The sequence below is a fragment of the Drosophila rhopaloa genome, unplaced genomic scaffold (assembly GCF_018152115.1).
Source record: "Drosophila rhopaloa isolate 14029-0021.01 unplaced genomic scaffold, ASM1815211v1 contig_3, whole genome shotgun sequence".
NCBI classification, from domain to species: Eukaryota; Metazoa; Arthropoda; class Insecta; order Diptera; family Drosophilidae; genus Drosophila; species Drosophila rhopaloa.
The window spans coordinates 10,410,191-10,426,516 of record NW_025335123.1 but is presented as its reverse complement, the minus strand read 5'-3'; the positions used below and the strand labels follow the sequence as shown (position 1 = coordinate 10,426,516).

The window sequence follows — 16,326 nt, the reverse complement described above, 5'->3', positions numbered from 1 at the left end:
GATAACAACCGCGAACGTTGCCACTGGTAAAACACATCCGAGAGCACCCGAAACAAGCCATTTCCACTGCATTTTCATTTTTTGTTTCTATATTTATGCTGTATTTCATAGTATAAAAAAATAACGCATCGTCAAAACAATGGAGCGCACATTTTTACAGGCGACGACCACGGCGACCTCCCTTCCTGCGGGTGGAGTCCGATGGGATGGGGGTCACATCCTCAATGCGGCCAATCTTCATGGACGAACGGGCCAGGGCACGCAGAGCGGACTGGGCGCCGGGTCCGGGGGTCTTGGTCTTGTTGCCGCCAGTGGCACGCAGCTTGATGTTCAGAGCGGTGATTCCCAGCAACTTGCACTTCTCAGCCACATCCTGAAGGGTATTACAACGGGGTTAAACATTGTTTAGCGAGCTAATTTGGGATTACTTACCTGGGCGGCCAACATAGCGGCGTAGGGCGAAGCCTCGTCACGATCGGCCTTCACCTTCATGCCTCCGGTTACACGGGCAATGGTTTCACGGCCGGACAGATCAGTAACGTGCACGAACGTATCGTTGAAGCTGGCGTAGATGTGAGCCACTCCGAAGACGATCTCGCCGTCGCGAACCTGGGGTCCCAGCTGGACCTGGACCTCCTCCTTCTGAACTTTAGCCTTCCTTGGAGCCATTCTGCAGCGTCTGGTCGTCGATCAGCAACTAGAATGTATAGAAAAACCTTGTTCAATTGCCGGCTCAAGTCACTCACAAAAACAACAACAAAAACAGAAACAAATTAATTCAACCGCATCCACACCGTGCCCACGAGGATTCTAAAATTAAGTCTAGTCATTTCACAAAGGGCCAATGGCACTAGCTGTGGCATCTTTCCGTTTTTGCCGCTCAATTCGCAAATGGCAATAAATAATAAAATAAAGGGGGGAGAAAATCGCAACGAACCAATTGCGTGAACCGGATACGAAAAAAGAAAGCAAAAACAACACAGCTGCTGAGGCGATAGTTATCGGTGGCAGGGCTGCTTTTGTGGGTCTATCGGGCTGCCATTGCGCAGTCGGCGCGAAAAGGTGGCAACTCTGCGGCCTAAAACGGGCAACTTTTGTAAACATTTTGCTATAACCCTTAATAAATCACTTATTAAGCCTGGTTGTACACCCCAAGTTACACCCATTAACATGCACCATTGTCTTGTAATCATTTACATCATGTTTTCCTGGTTTATTACAGTGCATCTATGCACACAAACAGAATGACCTTCTTGTCATATACACAAATGCAGTATTTTGACCAAAAACAGGGATTCCTGCATTCCAGATTTCTCCATTCGGCCATTTACAGACGACGACCACGGCGACCGCCCTTCCTGCGGGTAGAGTCCGATGGGATGGGGGTAACGTCTTCGATGCGACCAATCTTCATGGAGGAACGGGCCAGAGCACGCAGAGCGGACTGGGCGCCGGGTCCGGGAGTCTTGGTCTTGTTGCCGCCGGTGGCACGCAGCTTGATGTGGAGGGCGGTGATGCCCAGCGTCTTGCACTTCTCGGCCACATCCTGGGGGAGAATCAAAAGCTTGAGCAGTGCTCCGACTGGACAGCAGAATCCTCACTCACCTGGGCAGCCAACATAGCGGCATAGGGCGAAGCCTCGTCACGATCGGCCTTCACCTTCATGCCTCCGGTGACACGGGCAATGGTTTCACGTCCGGACAGATCAGTAACGTGCACAAACGTATCGTTGAAGCTGGCGTAGATGTGAGCCACTCCGAATACGATCTCGCCGTCGCGAACCTGGGGTCCCAGCTGGACCTGGACCTCCTCCTTCTGAACTTTAGCCTTCCTGGGTGCCATTCTAAGGTTGTTTGTCGATCAGCAACTGCGGGAATAGCAAGGAAGGCACATTTATACCACACTGACTTTTCACAAACAAAAACAATGGCGTGCGCACAAACAAAACAAAAAAACGTAAAAAAAATAAGCTGCTGGGCAGCTTTACAATGGTTTTCAGTCAGCCCATTGAGCTCGCTTGAGGGGGCACATTTTTGAGGCCTTAAAAGGGCTCAAATACGAAGTTTTTACAAAAAAAATGAAGGGCAAAAGTTTAGAACGAACCACTTGCGTGAACCGGATATCAAAAAAGAAGGCTGTAGTAGCTGTCAAAATGCCAGGGTTGCTGAGTTTTCCCAAAATGTTACGATCTTTAATCGATAGCGAATCGGAGGCTGCCACCTAGTTTTGAATAAAACGATGGAGTATGCAGTTTTTCCAAGACAAAATAAGTGGTAATGATTAAATTAAAATTTTTAAACTTTTTCTTTAATAAAAATAATTATTGTTGCTAATTTAATAAGATGTAATAAAAAAACATACAAATAATAATTATGAATTATTTTTATTTATTTGCTCAAAGTAAAAGTCTTTAGAACTTCAAACTACAAAAATATTTTTTGCTAAAATGGTTTCATATTTTTACAAGGAGATCACAAAACTACCCCAGGATTGTGTTAATAAAATTCCATGATTTTTAATCAATGTTGTTTCATATCCTATTAAAAGGATCACTAAACTGCCCCCAGGGAAATTTTGTTTAACTTAAAAAATATGTATTATTAATTAAATGATTTTCAAAGAATAAAAAACCCTTGTAGTTTTGTAATCCCATTACAATTATATAAAACAGTATTGGTGAATAATCGAAGACAGAAATTGTTAAGTACTTAAGTACGTATTTCAACTAAACAAATAAACAAAAAAACAAGCCATATTTTGGAGTTTTATATTATTTTATCAAAAATACATTTTATTTTATTTTATCAAAAATAGGTTTTATTAAATTTCTTAAAAATATTACTCAATTATCTACAATTTAGAAATAATGGTGCATCCCCACCATATATGATTAGTGTAAATCATTAATAAGGTAAAACAAGGGTTCCTGGCTTTTTGTTTTCTTTAGGAATTTTTATTTTATACTTTTTAATAAAAAACTTGTTTGCATTTAAAATTGTTTTACGGAGTTTATTGGTAAGCTAAAATATAATGTTTTCGGCCCAAGGTAAATGTCTATCGATGGATTGCGTCTGCGATTGATAAATATTCACAAGTTGTGCTCGTTGGGTTTGTGTATGCGGTAACGGTATATTTGGGGTTTATTTACAAAGTGGCAACTGTCACACCGGTTAAGTGGTTTGAGTTCGGGCTGCAATCACAAGACACCCAAACCAAAAGACAAACTAGATAAATAACATAATTATATTCCACTGCCACCGAATCCCACCCAGCGGCAATGTCGTGGGTCTCCGACTACAAGTACACCTGGACGGAGCGGCTCGCGATGCGGACGCTGCGCGCCTGCGGCCACATTCCGCACCACGTCGCCTTCGTGATGGACGGCAATCGGCGGTTTGCCCGCTCGCAGCAGATAGACAAGATCGAGGGCCACTCGCGGGGATTCGCGAAGCTGGCGGACTGCCTGCGCTGGTGCCTGGACGTGGGAGTCCGCGAGGTGACCACCTTTGCATTCAGCATCGAGAACTTCAAGCGTTCTAGCGAGGAGGTCGAAGGTCTGTTCAATTTGGCCCGCGAAAAGTTCGCCCGCTTGCTGGAGGAGACTGCCCGCCTGGACGAGCACGGGATCCGCATCCGGATCATTGGGAATATCGAACTGTTGCCCCTGGACCTGCAGAAACTGGTGGCCTCGGCCATGTTGAGCACGGAGCGCAATGGCAAGCTCTTTCTCAACGTGGCCTTTGCCTACACGTCACGGGACGAGATTACGCAGGCCGTAGAGACGGTCCTGCGGCACGGGTGTGAGGATCTGGCCGCGGAGGACATCAGCGAGCGGCTGCTGGAGGAGTGTCTCTACACGCGACACTCGCCGCCGCCGGATCTGGTGTTCCGTACCTCCGGGGAGACCAGGCTGAGCGACTTCATGATGTGGCAGGTGCGTAAGGAGGGTTATGCCACTTAAAAAGTTTCTTTATTTGTTTCCCTTTTTATGCAATTACTTCTTGTTTTTGTATGGTAAATAAGCCTAATCATAGTTTAAATTAACAATTCTCCTTTAAATTTTTAATGCATTATTTTGTTTTAATGCATTATAAAGCATTACCAAATTGAGCTTTGAACACCATTTAAGGCATACACTTTAAATAAATGCCAAGGTTCTTACAAAGAAACAAAAAAACTAATGTAAAAAAATAACTATTTTCAGTTTCTTTCAACTTTGCTATATAAAAACCTATTCAACCCTTTCATCTTATCATTTTCAGCTGAGCACCTCTGTGCTGTACTTCAGCAATGTCCTGTGGCCGCAAATCACGTTCTGGCACTTCCTGGCCAGCATTGTGGCCTACCAGCGCGACCGCTGGCAGCTGGAGGACTTCCGTCGGGAGAGGAGGATGGAGAGCGTCCAGCTAGCTAAAACCAGCGGCTTCTACAGCGAGCGGGTGCAGAAGTTCCTGGCCATCATCGATGAGGACCGGCGGAAACTGCTCGTGCGACTGGCTGCGAACTAACGTCCTTAGCTCCCACCGATTTCTTCATGTGCATGTTTGTGATACAAGTGGGGAATAAATCCGTGCAAATACCATATATATATACGTACAGCTGCGACGGACTTGCAGCCTCCTTCACAAGTCTTTCACGTTTCAATCTGTGTTACCTTGGAGATTTCTTCACCGCAATGCACTGTTTAAGACGTTCAACTGATTTGTGGCCGATTTGTGCGCTTACATAGCTTATTTGCAATTTTCAGTTTAAAAATAAGTACCATAAAGTGTTTACCTTCCGTTTGATTAGTAAATTATAAAAATGAAAAATTATTTGTTTAAAATTGGTGGGATAAATTAGAATTTCAATGTGTGTGTTTATTTTTTAGTTTTTGTTAGTTTGTGATAGCGTGTACCAACTGTTACATTTTTATTAAAAACAAATTGTTTTTTTTCAAGAATGTTTTACATTTTTGAAATTTTGTAAAGACAATATCACAATTAAAATAAATTTGTCTGTAGAAAATTTGAAAAGAAGTACCGTTATCTTAGTATCGTGCAATTTGATGGGTGTCCGGTTAAATAATAATGCAACCGATTTTCGTTCAATGCAAATTCAAGCAAACCGCCAAGCTGACGTGTAGTAAAACATAGTGGCAGCACTCGCATGGGCATTGCAGCATCGGTTCTGGCAGCCTTCCATACGATAGTATCGATAGTTAGTGGGGACTTACTCCGCAATTAGCGGGGACTTATTCCGCAATTAGCGGGGACTTACTCCGAAGCTACATTTGCTACATGCTGAAAAACATCAAAATACCGATGTTTCCGAAATATCGATTACATAGATGTTAGATTAAAGGGGGAGAAATATCGATAATTTCGGCGGAAAGTACCGATGTCTTATCGTTGTTTAAAAGAAAGTTATGAAAACATTAAGTTTAAGTTTTATCCGCCTCTAAAGAAGTAGTTATTGAGATTGAATCAAGTAAAAAATAAAATAAAAGGGTGATTTTTTAAATCAATATAGGCGTTTGTTTGAAATAAATAAATATTTGCATTTTTTAAAATTTCCTTGGCTTATACTTTATATATCTCCAGATCAGCAAACATTTTTCACAGTCCTATGATTAAAGTGCATTTTGTATGTGGCAAAAAGACTACAAATGGAATGGAATATAACAGAGTAAGAAACGGCGTGGAAAATAACAGAGTGCGTAAGAGCTGGAGGGAAATTGTTACGGGTGCGCAAGAAATGGGATGAAAAAATAAATATGAGCGCAAGATATAGAGCGAAATCGTTAACAGTGCGCAATAAATTGAGTAAAATCGTTAACAGTGCGCAAGAACTGGATGAGATGTTCGATTCTCGTTAGAAATAGAAAAACATCGATTGTGCCCGGCCAAACATCGAAACGATATTTTGGAAACATCGATGACACGATGTTGACATCGATGTTTCTCCACCTTTAGCATCGATGGTTCCCCACCTCTATTGACGAAAAGAGAAGAGTTGATCTCGCGTAGTTTATTTTATTGATTGCATTGGTAATTAATTCAAACAGGATTCGCCTTCAATAAACAATTTTTGCACTTTAATTGCCGGCGTGCGTGTGTTTTGCGTCGTGTTTTCGTGTGTGTGTGCAGCTGCAGCGCTGCATCTTTCATGTGTGTTAGTGTGTGTGCAAAACTGCTCCTTTGTTTGCCCATAAAAAAGCGGCGTCGCCTTCGCGCAGTTGTTGTTGTAGTTACCGCCCCCACCCCCTGCACCCGTTGTTGTTGCATTTGTAGTTGTCATTGTCATTGCCGCTGCTTGAGCTTCTTCCTCTTCTTCTTCTGCCGGCGCCAGGGTGTGTGCTGCAAAAAAAGAAAAAGGAAAAGCAAGAAAACAGGCAAAAGCACCCCCTCTTTTTATTTAATTGCCCGAAACTAGAAAGTAACACCCATTAATCGGCTGCTGCATATGCAAAAAAGGAGGAAAACTTGTAGAAAATGTCAATAAATGCATATAATCAGCAGCAACAACAACGTGACCAAAACCAACCACCAGGAGTGCATATAGATATGTTTGTGTGTGTGTGTTTAGTGGGCAGTGGGTGAAAACAACAAAAAAGCAAGCCGGCTTGTTTTTAGCCACCCCCAACCAAGCAAGAAAGAGAGAAGGGAGGGATGCCGCTCCTTTTCATTTTGCTCTCCCACGCCGCAAACTGTTCACCGCTAGCAGGCTGCAGGTTGCACCTGTCCCTATCTCGCTCTCACTTTGCAACATCGCCTGCCTTTTTGTGTTCAGCTCGGTTTTTCTAAATCACTTGACCCCATTACCTGGTGGCTGGCCAATACCTGCTTTTCCGCCGGGCCCCGCCCCTTCGCGCCTCATTTTCCCCCAGTGGTCATTTGTTTTGCCGCTTTCTAACAAACAGAAACAGTTGAATTGGCGCATGCTCTCTCTCCGCCTCTCTCTCGATTTTTGCTAACTGCACTTAGAAAATTACAGTGCGGCGTCGACAAGTAAACACAAAACATCATTTATCGAAAAAAATGATTGAACTTACAGGACCAAATTTTAAAATTTAATTGTTAATACTAATAGTGACCACTAAATTATTATTTTTGTTTGTTCTCTCGATATAGTGCTTACTGTAGGTGTGGTTTGTGCATGTTTGTGTCTGTGTCTCCATAAAATGTATTATAAGGATCGTTAACCCTAAGGTGTGGCATATTAACCCTTACCGCTGGCTGGATCATACTGTTCGTGTTGCCATTATAATGCAATTGTTTTTCCTCGCGTTTTCTTTTTGCATACTGCACTTGGAAAATGACAGTTCTCACTTAAAGTAGTGAACTAATAAAACGTAAGAGAAAAAGTGCTTAGAGTGGACATAGTAAACTGTTGTGAAGAGGGTGCTCAAGGATCATTCGTTCACCCTTAGGTGTGGCATATTAACCCTTGCTGCTGGATCGAACCATTTTTTGCCCAGTGTTTTTCCTCGTCTTTCCTGTTGTACAAACAAACATTGGCATACAAACACACACTCACACACACACGGCGATTGCGCGAGTGTTGGTCTGGCTCATCCGGCTTTGGTGGACACCATTCTTGTCCAGCTTTCTCTTTTCAATAGTCGTATCGTAGCAATAGCAAGTGCATCTCTCTTTTTTGTATTTTATTTGATATCGCCTATTGTTTGCCTTATCGGATGACGATGAGTCAGGAGCGGCAAACCGATAACAAACTGTGGAATGTCCCCCGCGCGCCCAAGTGATATCATGCTTATACGGATATGTTTGCCATTTTCCAGAAACGAAACGGAAAGGCGAAGGAGAGCTAAAGAGAGCAGCGACTGGAGCGAACGAGAGGGAGCCACTAGCCACCGGACCAGCGACAATCGACTGTCGATACTCGGCCAGAGAACATCATCCAATCCATTCGACCATCGACGAACCATATCCACATCCACATCCGCCAGAGTTGCACACCGCATCGGATCACAATCACATCGGATCGAAGCCCATTTTTACCAAGTAGCCAATCATGGCCTGGCGATTCAAGGCTTCCAAATACAAAAATGCCGCACCCATTGTGCCCAAGGCGGAGGCCTGCGTCCGCGAGATCTGCGTGGGCAGCTACCAGACGTACGGCAACAACATCGCCGCCTCGGGCGCCTTTATGGCCTTTAACTGGGAGCACACCGGGTCCAGCGTGGCGGTCCTGCCGCTGGACGACTGCGGTCGCAAGAGCAAGACCATGCCGCTACTGCACGGCCACACGGACACAGTGACGGACCTCAAGTTCTCGCCGTTTCACGACGGCCTGCTGGCCACCGCCTCGCAGGATTGTCTGGTAAGAGATTTGGTTGGGGAACTTCTGGAAACAGGGGTCTTAAAACTTGAAACCTATCTCGTCATGTCATTAGAATATCGTTTTGAAACTTGGACCCTAAGTCCACACATTCAGAAATAGTTGCCTGATAAAGGGATATGGATATAGGCCTTAAAAACCTGATTTGAAATTGAAATAAAAAACTACTTAATTTTGCACTTTTTTTGCCCTCATGAGTTCTCCTTATAAACGTATAATAGTTTTCAATACAGTTCTTAAATCTCTTTAATTTAGATTAATATTTCTTTCTACATATACTTCAGCCTATTTTTTTCCACTACTGCACTCGATATTTGAAATGTATTAATTTATTTAGTTCAAGCCTAGAGTTATAATTTAAAAGTTAACTTTTTCTTATTTATATTGTTATTGAGAATTTAAATTTGTTTTTATTTTTGACTTTTATTTATGAAATTTCCATTAATAAATAATATAAATAAAATAAAAATTAAACTCAATGTATATGGATCTAAAAAGAATGTATAAAATTGCCATTTATAAGTCATTAAGTCATTATTAAGTCATCACTTGCTTGTACACATGATAAATGCACGGATGGGTTCATCCGCTTGTGTCAAATTCGCTGTTAAATTTATATATCTTAGAACCAAAAAACAAACTTACAAATTTTTCAGAAGTTGCTCACTTTTTGCGACTTTTTTAATTTTAATCTCATTACAAAAATTCACAATTTTTTTTTGTTGTAAATTCCTTAACATTTAATGGTTATGGTTAGAAGATAGTTAAAAAAATTGCATGTTATTAACCAAGAAATTATAAATTTTTGCTCAACAAAATTGATACTATTAGAAAACCATAATGGTTATAATAGCGATAACGCAGCCAAAACCACAAACAATAAAATCCACGCAAAAATATAACATTAGTCACAAATTTGATAGTATTGAAAATAGATTGTGACGAATATGAGATAAATTCATAATCGACCAATTCTAATTGTAATCCACAGGTTAAGATCTGGCACATACCAGAAAAAGGTTTGGAGCAGTCTCTCTCCGATCCGGAGGCCATATTCTCACACAAGCAGCGACGCGTAGAGACGGTGGGCTTTCATCCAACGGCTGATGGCTTGATGTATTCTACAGCCGCCGGTTGCGTGGCTCTCTTTGATCTCAGCACCCAGAAGGAGATCTTCTGTGAGTCACAAGCTCCTCTCTTAAAATAAATTCAATCTGAATGTTTTTTTTGCCCCGCAGCGAACAATGAGCATCCCGAGGTGATACAGTCGGCCAGTTGGCGCGAGGACGGTTCCGTTCTGGCCACTAGTTGCAAGGACAAGTGTGTGCGGATCTTTGATCCCCGTGCTGCCGGTTCTCCTATCCAGCTGACTGCTGAATCGCACCAGAGCATCAAGGATTCACGGGTTGTGTGGCTGGGCAATCAGCAGCGCATCCTCACTACCGGCTTCGATGCGGCCCGCCTGCGTCAGGTTATCATCCGTGATGTGCGTAATTTCAACACACCGGAGAAAACTCTCGAACTGGACTGCTCCACGGGCATATTAATGCCGCTGTTTGATCCCGACACCAATATGCTTTTCCTAGCCGGAAAAGGCGATACAACCATTAACTATTTAGAGATTACGGACAAGGATCCGTATTTGATTGAGGGATTGCGACACACCGGCGAGCAGACGAAGGGAGCTTGTTTGGTGCCCAAGCGGGCACTCAAAGTCATGGAGGCAGAGGTCAATCGAGTACTGCAACTGACCTCTAACATGGTCATTCCCATCATGTACCAGGTGCCCAGAAAGGTGTGTATTCTTATCCTCTTAAATATTATGGCTAGCAATAACGAGAGTATTTCTCAGACATATCGCGATTTCCATGCCGATCTCTATCCGGAGACTACTGGTTACAAGACGGATCTGGTGGCTGGGGAGTGGCTGAATGGCAGCAACCAGGCGGTACCCAAGATGAGCCTGGATCCCGCCAAGCGCGAGCATGGCGATGAGCCTATTATTGTAAGTTATCTTATCATAAAGGGGATATTTAATATTGTTACTTATAGAGTTGAATGGGTATTTTGACCAACAAAATGGAATTAAAAGCTTTAAAGGCGAAAATAGTTAGTGTTTCATAGTCAGCATTTATTAGGTGATTCGATTAACCCCCCTTTGGCCATCAATGTAGATTCATCGCGGTAACCTGAGCGATTTCGTTAAGAACCTGGAGAATCAGCGGGCCAAAGGCATTACCACAGGCAAGCCAATTTCTAATCAGCAGGCCAAGCGCAACGATAACGAGCACTTTGTGATGTTGAGTAAGGGCAATAACTTTGAGGAAAAGAACGGCAATGACAACAGTAACGAGAGCAATGGAAAGAAGAGCACACCCTCGCAATCGCAATCCCAGCCTGATGGCGAGTGCAGTGAGCTCATACGCAAATTCGAAGCCAAATACAAGGTGGATTCGGAGAAGGAAAAGGCCCACGCCCAGTCCCAGGAGGATGATAAAGAGTCGCCCACCGAGCAGGAGCATTCGACGGGCAGCAGCGAGGAGGTCTCCTCGTCTGGGGGCCTGGACAATCACTCGGCCAGTGGTAGCCACTCGCCACCGAAGCCCATGCCGCGTACTTCGCGCAACAATTCCCTGCCAGAGGCCAGCGATTCCGCTGGGGAAAACAGTTGTACCACCACACCACGCCCGAGGCCACGCACCACCGCTGCGTCTGCCTACAAGGTGCCGTCACCACCATATGATAATCCACTCCCAGCCACTCCTTGTTGTTTGTTTTTGATTTCATAAGGTTTTGAGTTGATATTTTCATGATTTATTGTTATGCTATGGTTTCAATTAGGATTTATTTTGTTTAGTTTCCAAACTTATTAGGGGCATATTCTTGTTTTACTTTTGTTTATACATTTTCTGTTGTTTTGTAGACGTTCATTTAAAATGCATTTAGCTTGCACTGGTTTTGATTAGTGTTTTGTATATTATAAATGTCTTGAAGATTTAAAAGCATTGCAGCGCTGATTTGTTAATTCATCTCTTACCTTTGCGTATTAACTATAGTTTTTCATTTGTTTTTATTATTTGTGAAAACACAAATTTTCGTTTATTTTGTTTTTAATGAACTCAGGTAACTAATTCATAATTTTCCTGATATTGGCACGACACTTGCTTTTGCCAACAATCAAAACAACACAATCAATACCTGATTCATATTTCTGCGATCTTGGTTTGTTTTGCTTTAATTACAGATGGTTTCACGCTTGTTTTCTTTGAAAAATAAGTAGGGATTATGTTTTTAGTTTATTGCGATTTATTTTTGTTTTCTTATGATACATTTTCAGTTACTATTAATTGTTTGCCCAGACTATTTGTAGTTTATCCCAGTCTGTATTTTTACGTGAAATTTTTGATTTTCTTAGGGGCTACTTATCAGTTTTCATCCAAGTCTACATTGAATATGTTGACTAACGAAATCTTTTATTAATCCACAGCCACGTCTGGGTCCGAAGCCTTTCTCCAGCACCACAGGTGACGTGTCATTCGACAAGGTTTTTGCCGTGCCCCTGGCACCGGGATCCCATGAGAATATCTCGAACGTGGGTCAGGACAGTGCAGTAGAGATGACACCCGCCCAGGGGGTCAAACCGGATCTCATTGTGGAAATCGAAATCAAAAGTAAGGGGACTAACTTGTTGGTCATAAAGGTAATTATTAACTTTTTTTTCCATTGCCATTGCAGAGAAGCACGAAAGGGAACCCGCGGTGGCCGGTAATGGAGTCCAGAAATCGCTGACCACTTCAGAGCGCCGCAAGGTAAGACCCTTCACCGAATGCCGTCTCTATATAATCCACTCCTATTCTACTATAACGTTCTACTTGCCCTCTCTTACATGCCTGTGCCAACAACAAAATTCGCCTTCTTCCGCTTAACTAATTTTGAAACGATCCCGTTCACTTCCAACTAACCCCTAAAAACCAACTTACTCTTCTGAACTTCAACTACTGCCAATTCTGCAACGGGAACTACTATATCAACTGTGTAGTCCTCGGCTGACGATGATGAATCATCCGACAAGGTCTGCTATAGGGTTACCCACATTGACTAACCGTGCAGAAACTAATTCCTTTCTTGGTTGCCTATTATTGTTCTTAGATATTCGAGCAGAACTCGGAGTCGTCAGAGACTTCGATGGAGGGCGAGGATCGCACGGGTGCGGACCTACAACGTTTATCCACCTCCAGGAGCAGCTTTGCTGAGCGGCGTCGCATATATGAGAATCGCTCGAAGAGTCAGGTGGACGAGAAGCCTCAGTCGCCAGTGCCATTGTGAGTAGGACCTTTAAGTTCTAACAGACTCCTTTACTTACACTTTTCTTTCCTCCTCGTTTAATCTACAGACGTCGTGAGCACTCCAAGGTGGAGCCACTGAAGCCCAGCCAACAGCAGCAGCAGGGCAACGTGATCGACACCAAACGCATATCGGTGCCGGAGGGCAAGCTAATGGAGGAGCACCGCCGAGGAAATGGCGCTGGACTAAAGAAATCCGCCACGGAGGCGGCTTTCAGTGCTGCCAGTACAAAGCGCACCTCCACCGTTTTCGGCAAGGTGTCCAAGTTCCGCCATTTGAAGGGCACTCCCGGTCACAAGTCCACGCACATCGAGAACTTGCGCAACCTGAGCCGCCAGATTCCTGGCGAGTGCAATGGCTTCCACGCCAACCAGGAGCGCGTTGCTGTGCCACTTTCCGGACCCGGCGGCAAGATCGCCATCTTCGAGTTGAGCCGACCTGGACGACTGCCCGATGGAGTCATTCCCTCGCTCGTAAACGGCAGCAACATTATGGACTTCCAGTGGGACCCTTTTGATGCCCAGCGATTGGCCGTGGCCTGCGACGATGGCATCGTCAAGATCTGGCATATTGAAACCGGCGGATTGAGTGAGCCGACAAACACACCCGCCGGCGAGCTTACCGCTCATCTGGACAAGATCTATTTTATACGCTTCCACCCGCTGGCTGCTGATGTTTTGCTTACCGCCAGCTACGATATGACCATTAAGCTATGGGATTTGCGCACCATGAGCGAGAAGTGCTCGCTATCGGGGCACACAGATCAGATCTTCGACTTTGCCTGGAGTCCTTGTGGCCGGTTAGGCGCTACCGTGTGCAAAGATGGCAAAATTAGGGTGTATAATCCGAGGAAATCGGAGACACCCATTCGGGAGGGCAATGGACCGGTAGGCACTCGCGGAGCTCGAATAACCTGGGCGCTGGAGGGACATTACATCGTTTGCACTGGCTTTGACAAGTAGGATCGCAATCATTCCACAATCGCTTACCGCATGAAGATCTGACTGGGACTTTAATTACTTTTCAGGGTTTCGGAGCGACAGATCAGCGTGTACAATGCTCAAAAGCTGTCGGCGCCATTGAACACGGCTAGTTTGGATGTGTCGCCCTCGATACTAATTCCCTTCTACGACGAGGATAGCTCCACTCTGTTTGTCACGGGCAAGGGCGATTCGACGATCTACTGCTACGAGATCACCGACGAGGAGCCGTACATCTGCCCGCTGTCGCACCATCGTTGCACCTCGCTGCACCAGGGCCTCAGCTTCCTCACCAAGAACCACTGCGACGTGGCCAGCGTGGAGTTCTCGAAGGCCTATAGGCTGACTAATACCACAATTGAGCCCCTGAGTTTCACAGTGCCCCGCATCAAGGTGGGTTTTCGGGTTCCATATGTGTCTATACTTAATTTTCTAACCGATTTTCACGTTTTTGGCAGAGCGAGCTGTTCCAAGACGACCTGTTCCCACCCACACGCATCACCTGGAGCGCCACGCTAAGTGCCGAAGATTGGTTTGCCAGCAACGACAAAGCGGCACCCAAGGTTAGCCTCAAGCCGGAGGGTATGGAGACATGTGAGTGTTTAGATCCTAAATGGGACTACCACATACTGATTACTGATGGAATTTCTGTTACAGTATCTTCCATACAGCAAGTGCCAGCGCAGCCCATTAAGAAGCCGGATCACCCCCAGTTCGGTGGTCAGAAGTCCGAGTACGAGATCAACAAACAACAGGAGGTAAGCTTAAACGATCCACTTGTCCTGTACCCAACTATAAGTCGGTCTTTACAGATCCAGAAGTCGGTTAGTGCGCGCATGGAGTTCACCACCAAGCTGGAGCAGGACGACATGGAGGGCGTGGACGAGAACGAGTGGCAGGAGTAGCAGTGTAGCCAGCGGCTGCAGCGGACATGAACCATGGAAATCAGTTCACAATTTAGCGTTTAACCAAGGGGCGTAATTTTTTACCAATCTAGACATGAAGCGGTATCATGACAAAACAGAAAAATGCTCGACATATAAATAAGCCGAAAGCAAAAAACTAACACAGTTCCCACACTCAAGTACACACACCCTCATCCCTCATCATCCCCTGCATTCAGTTCCTTGCTTATCCGCCAATTACTGCAGTTGCTCAATAATGGCCAAATTACAAATTATAAGCCAGTTTTGTTCGTTGTTTAACGTTTATTTTTGTGTTTTTTTTTTTGTATTTTGTGTGTGTATTTTAATATTTGATTTACCCATATATGTTTGTGTTTTTTGTGTGCTATTTAAGTAGTTAGTCCAAAATTAGTTTAGCCTATTTAGGTGTTTACACTTACAATTAATTTCCTGGGTTCTCCTGTGTCCTCCAGATTGTGTGGCCATAAAGGAAAAGTGAGGAGAAGGACTTAGCTGATACTACTTTTACATATACGTATATGTATGTATTTCCCTCTCAGTTTTTTTCATGTTTGCATGCGAGTGAATGAGAGAGAGTGTGTGTGTGTCTCTGTCTGTCTGTCCCTCTCGCATCATTTCACCCCCTTTCTACCACCACCACCCCACTCCATCCCATTCATAAGATAAACCCGCCCAAATCGGGACGATGATGCCCCCACAAACATCTCTTCTAGTCTTTCGCATCGCTCGAATCCCTTAAGAACCGCCATCATTCCCTAACCGAAGGCAAGAAACAAAAACATAGACTGTAGCCAAAAATAATGCTGATAATTACAATCAAGCCAGACCATTTTTGTACTGTATAATGCGTAAATCAAACATACTGCAACAGCCGAATCAAACCGAAAAGACATGCAAATAACAATTCCAAAATGTATAACGAAAAGACTTGAACAACGGATGGGTCAGTTGCCCAGCTGCCCAACTCCATCCTTTGAATCCTCCTCCCCAAACGTCCCCCTACTAACGCAAAATATTAAGAAAAGAAAGTGGAAAATTAGAAAGGGGAAAATAATAAGTTGCCATTGAAACGTGAACGGCAATAGAACGTAACTCGAGTAGCATACCCATAGGCAATAACGTTTTGTACTTGCAATAGAATTATACATTTACACATATACATGATATATTATATTTTATATATTTTGTATACCAATCATAACTAAATAGGCCAAGAATTCGAACTACTGGCTAAAACGACTGATCCAACAACATAGGGCGAATAGCGTGACAAATTCAAATTCCATTCTTTTAAAACAGACCAACAACCAATTCTCGGGTAACGGGCAATATTGTGCTAGACAAGGTTCTATTATACAGATATATATATATATACACATACCATACGCATAGTTATAGGCTTATATATGTCGCAAAGCCGGTGCCCCAAGCTGAAGCCCAGCAATTCCAAATCGAAGTCCAAGTTGCATTTAACTCCAAACGCCATGGAACGACTGACAGACAAGTATTTGCTAAACATTCTGTTCTGCCCCGCCCCAAGACTAGTACTTATGTCGCAGACTATCCCAAAAAGATGAATTTCTAGAGGTTGGATGGGATCGATTAAGATCGGTGAAACGGGAACGCAGCTCTATGATTACAAAGTCCTATGTCCCAAAAAAAAAACCCACTTCAATTCCAATCCCCCAACCGACCGCCCGCAGATATTATGTCATTCTGTATTTATTAGCCATATT

The 16,326-nt window shown here is 43.9% G+C and overlaps 4 protein-coding genes across 7 annotated transcripts; 2 read left to right on the top strand and 2 right to left on the bottom strand.

Annotated features, from left to right (window-relative positions):
• Positions 1-67: 67 nt before the first annotated feature.
• Positions 68-1,020, bottom strand: LOC108048435 (40S ribosomal protein S14a-like). The gene is made up of 3 exons (XM_017129102.1): positions 938-1,020; positions 433-697; positions 68-373 (listed from the first exon to the last, which is right to left on the bottom strand). Exons 2-3 carry the CDS (start codon positions 667-669, stop codon positions 155-157), a joined length of 456 nt encoding a protein of 151 aa, XP_016984591.1. The 5' UTR covers positions 670-697; positions 938-1,020; the 3' UTR covers positions 68-154.
• A 163-nt stretch (positions 1,021-1,183) lies between these two features.
• LOC108048434 (40S ribosomal protein S14a) lies at positions 1,184-2,206 on the bottom strand. The gene is made up of 3 exons (XM_017129086.2): positions 2,104-2,206; positions 1,606-1,867; positions 1,184-1,546 (listed from the first exon to the last, which is right to left on the bottom strand). Exons 2-3 carry the CDS (start codon positions 1,840-1,842, stop codon positions 1,328-1,330), a joined length of 456 nt encoding a protein of 151 aa, XP_016984575.1. The 5' UTR covers positions 1,843-1,867; positions 2,104-2,206; the 3' UTR covers positions 1,184-1,327.
• Positions 2,207-3,145: 939 nt separating this feature from the next.
• On the top strand, positions 3,146-4,814 carry LOC108048131 (dehydrodolichyl diphosphate synthase complex subunit DHDDS). Its single transcript, XM_017128623.1, has 2 exons — positions 3,146-3,934; positions 4,263-4,814. The coding sequence occupies exons 1-2, from the start codon at positions 3,278-3,280 to the stop codon at positions 4,506-4,508; spliced, it is 903 nt and encodes a 300-aa protein (XP_016984112.1). The 5' UTR covers positions 3,146-3,277; the 3' UTR covers positions 4,509-4,814.
• A 1,129-nt stretch (positions 4,815-5,943) lies between these two features.
• Positions 5,944-15,813, top strand: LOC108048647 (coronin-7). 4 transcript variants are annotated; one of them, XM_017129448.2, is made up of 15 exons: positions 5,944-6,029; positions 7,781-8,322; positions 9,332-9,518; positions 9,579-10,135; positions 10,193-10,345; positions 10,515-11,063; positions 11,828-12,011; positions 12,076-12,149; positions 12,380-12,412; positions 12,490-12,662; positions 12,734-13,642; positions 13,712-14,057; positions 14,123-14,258; positions 14,322-14,422; positions 14,477-15,813. In XM_017129448.2, exons 2-15 carry the CDS (start codon positions 8,014-8,016, stop codon positions 14,567-14,569), a joined length of 3,804 nt encoding a protein of 1,267 aa, XP_016984937.1. In that variant the 5' UTR covers positions 5,944-6,029; positions 7,781-8,013; the 3' UTR covers positions 14,570-15,813. The 4 variants fall into 4 exon arrangements, with proteins under 4 accessions (XP_016984937.1, XP_044316938.1, XP_044316937.1 ...); XM_044461003.1 differs by lacking the exons at positions 5,944-6,029; positions 10,515-11,063; XM_044461002.1 differs by lacking the exons at positions 5,944-6,029; positions 12,380-12,412.
• The last annotated feature ends 513 nt before the right edge of the window (positions 15,814-16,326 follow it).